Below are 3842 nucleotides of genomic sequence, written 5' to 3' on the forward strand. Positions count from 1 at the left end.
AACGCGATTACTTCAATTTTCTATAGTCAATTTTCCTTAATTATGTAGCAATATACCTTCAGTACCTGCATATTGCGTTCTTGTCTCTCAGTTGATTCGATACGCAAGGACATGTTCTTCGAACGAACAGTTTCTAAGGCGAGGCAAGCTACTGACACACAGGTGAAACACGACTATCAACAGTCTCGTTTGAAGTTAACTTTTCGTAAGTTCTATGGTCGATACAACGACATTGTCAGCAAATACAATCTTCCACTGGGTCGCATGCTGACTGACGTTTTTCATACTAATTTTTAGACCATATTTAATCACCTAATTGTCTACGGACTTTTCCGGGTTCTTTTTTCCCGATTACAACAAAGAACACACTGCGGGTGTGACAAGTCAGCAGAGGATGCTAAGTCCTCCTAGGCACCTGATCCTGCCTCTGAGTATTTCCGGAGGTCCGTGATTGCCTTGCTCTGAACAATTGATTTAATACCGCATTATACACGGATTTTTCTCCGTTTTTCCCGATCATGATATTTCCCAAAATTACGACATTTTCCCCGATAATGACAAAAGGCAGGTGTGACCGGCTTACTTCTCCTAGGCACCTAATCCCACCTTTATCTATTTGGAGGTCCGTTTTGCGCTGCTTGGAATTTGTTTTTCGTTTTATTGATTTTTGAGATGATTCATGGTTTGAATGATCGCTCATATTCGCACCACAGAGTTTCTTTATGTAATGTCTTTATCTGTTGTTTTAATTGAAATGACGAAAAACAATTCAACAAACATTACAAACAAATTAAAGCAAATAGTTTTAAAGAATTTTAGTTTGTCAAAAAAAAGTTATTATCGATTTCATTTTTTAAAAGTTTGAAACTGTTTGTACCATTAGGTTGCTTATTATTTGCACAATGCTTTGGTAACTCAATTTACCATGCTTTTTCAACTAAGAACTGTCAAATCCTAACAACAAATTATGTTCCATCAATTTATTGAATACATGTATGTTCAGAATTCTTAAGTTGGATAGTCTGCTTTACAGCCCAGTGGTTTGGCATGCCAAAGTCCGATGATCTGTGAGCAGTCGGCAAAGTCTGATGGTTTAATACGCCAAAGCCTGATGGCTTAAAATCGAATCGAGAATACAAAAGAATATAGAAGAAAAAAATAATATAATGGTAAAAATCCTAGAAACAGCCCCATTTGGATTGATCTGTTTATATTTTACAAATTTAGTATTAGTCATTGCATGTTTTGGCGCAACACATACATTGTATTTGTAAAATGTTCATTCTTTGTTCTCACAGTCCTCTGTCGTAAAGAGATGTTCACTGTTAATTTTTGCCATTCTTCTCTTTGTTCATTATCACGTTTCGTTGTTGTTGATTTTGAATTGATAGCAACGATTTCAGCAAAGACGTCGCAATGATGGGATAAAACGAATGTTATACATGTAAGCCAACATCCGACTTTTGCGTGGAAGGCCATCAGTCTTTGTCGTAACCATCAGACTTCGGAACTTGAATTTGTTAACATATATTGCCATAATCTAAGTTAAAGATACATGTATACATACGATTTTCATTTTTCCATTAAACTAGTCAATATGTATGCATAACACTAAAAATGATCGAGGTGGTCTTCACAGGAATATGGCAAACCATTGAAAAAAGAGGACTGTGGAAACACAATGCTGTTTGTTGGTTTTGGTGTGTCGGTAGTCCTATCAGCTGTGATACACGTAGTAGCACTCGTCATAGCATACAAAAGGTATACAGTGAAATTCGTTTGTTCATGAAGTAAAATCAGTTTTAACATTACGTTATTACAGTGTAGTCTGAGTATGCTGTCCATTGTAGATTTTCAATTGAACCAGTGATTTAATAATCGCGTAAAATCAAACGACGAAGTTGCAGATTCTAAAATCCAACAACAATTTTGTAACAGCTGCGAACTACATTTTACGCTTCCACATTTTGATAGCAAAATAGCAAAATTGTGAAAATAATGTACATATAACTTTCATTACTATGTAATTAACCTCTTGTTCTTTTACCATTTCATGGTATTGTTTTAGAAACTACTTCTAGACAAGAAGTTCTGATGATTCTTAATTGATCTTTACATTCTATTTTATAAGAAACTTGTACAGACACTCTGGCAAGAAGGATCAAACGTCTACCTCAGTGTCACGGAAATCAAGTGAGTGAACAATGCCTTTTAAAAAGCTTGCTTTCAAAACAAAGTTTGTTTTGCAAGGTATAAATCATTTTATTTAGTCAGTAAAAAAAAAATAACAACAACCTGACCCAAATTATTATAATTTTGAGATTATCATATCAAATTGCTTTGTGTTCACTATAAAAAATCAAAAACCTATAGATATACATTGGTGGTAATGATACCCCCCCCCCCCCCCCCCCCCAAATTGCTTTATAATTAATTATTGTGCTATTTTCACATTAAAAAAAGGGCAATTCACCTACTTTCCATTAAAGTTTTCTTACAGTATTTTAGGATATATCTAAGAATAAACTGACATTTTATTTTCTTTTGAAAATATTAAAAAATATAAAAAGCTTAACAAAAGATATAGAAAAAAATACATAGATAGAAAGTTTGCAAAACAAATTTGAAATATTCCATTCTATATCAATACTTATCCATCTAATATTTTTTTTAAAACTCGAAATGCATTTGATATATTAATTTAAATAAAAATATCTCAAAAATGTCAGAGTTTCATCAGACTTAATCAAGCGACCACAATGCTTGTCATCATCTGTAAATGAATAGTCAGCATCCAAAATACTCATTCTCTCTCCTTGTTTTCAGATAAACAAGTCATCAGCCCAAAAAACGAACTTGCTCTCAATGATAACATTCAGGACTCCAAAGGTTCAGTGGAGCCATCTCCACAAACGTCTGGATTTTACATGGAACTGACGGAATCACAATACAACAACACCACTGAAAATGCTTATGAACAAGTTTGAAAATGTATATTTAATTGTTCTTTCAATGTCATGTCACCCAATGTTTTTTTTCTGTTAAGGCAGATTCTAATTCTTTGTAGACTGCGATTTGTTTTCTTTACTGATTATGTAAAAAACTGAATTAATTTAATTTGAGGCTTATCTGTATACGTGTATAATGGAGAAATTAATTAACAACTAGCATACTATTAATTGAAGCTACTTGAATTAAACTTCACATCTTAAACACTAAACAAAGCATCTATAACAGCTTTGAACATTAGAATAATGCGTTTATTCTTTATTTTATAGCTACCAACGTCATGATTTAGATTGCGTAGATTTCGCTCTAGTCGTACATGTGTAAATTGCAATCAATTTCTGTAAAAAAAAGAAGGGTAAAATTACCTAATAGATGTAAATTTATCAAAACAATGTCTCCTCTTTCGTCTTGGAAAACAGTGATCCTTTAAACCATTTGATATTATGAATCGTAGGCTAAACCTTATACTGAATCACAAAAAGTGAGCAATCTCACATACCCCAAGCTCCCACATTCTTTTTGAAAACACTAGTCATATTGACTGGCAGAGTATGCAAGAAATGCACACAATAATTTAAGGTATAATAATATAAAAGTACATTAGCATCTGAAATCCATCACATCAAAATTTGATGCAAATATGCAGGACGTCTTCTCTATATGGATTCCCCCCCCCCCCCTTCCATCATTTTTTTTTTTAGATTTGTTTCACGTAGGCTGACATGACCTGTTTAGTTGTGTTATGTATAATTTCCTGATTACCATTGCGTAAATTAGGGGATTTTAACGTTTTTAATTTTAGAAATGTATATGTACAAAACCATTATTGATTG

General features: G+C 33.2%; 1 protein-coding gene across 1 annotated transcript; it reads left to right on the forward strand.

Annotated features, from left to right (window-relative positions):
- The first annotated feature begins 1630 nt into the window (after nt 1-1630).
- Nucleotides 1631-3842, forward strand: LOC128171058 (uncharacterized). Its single transcript, XM_052836820.1, has 3 exons — nt 1631-1761; nt 2132-2193; nt 2827-3842. Exons 1-3 carry the CDS (start codon nt 1682-1684, stop codon nt 2985-2987), a joined length of 303 nt encoding a protein of 100 aa, XP_052692780.1. The 5' UTR covers nt 1631-1681; the 3' UTR covers nt 2988-3842.

This window comes from Crassostrea angulata, chromosome 2, assembly GCF_025612915.1.
Source record: "Crassostrea angulata isolate pt1a10 chromosome 2, ASM2561291v2, whole genome shotgun sequence".
Taxonomy (NCBI): Eukaryota; Metazoa; Mollusca; class Bivalvia; order Ostreida; family Ostreidae; genus Magallana; species Magallana angulata.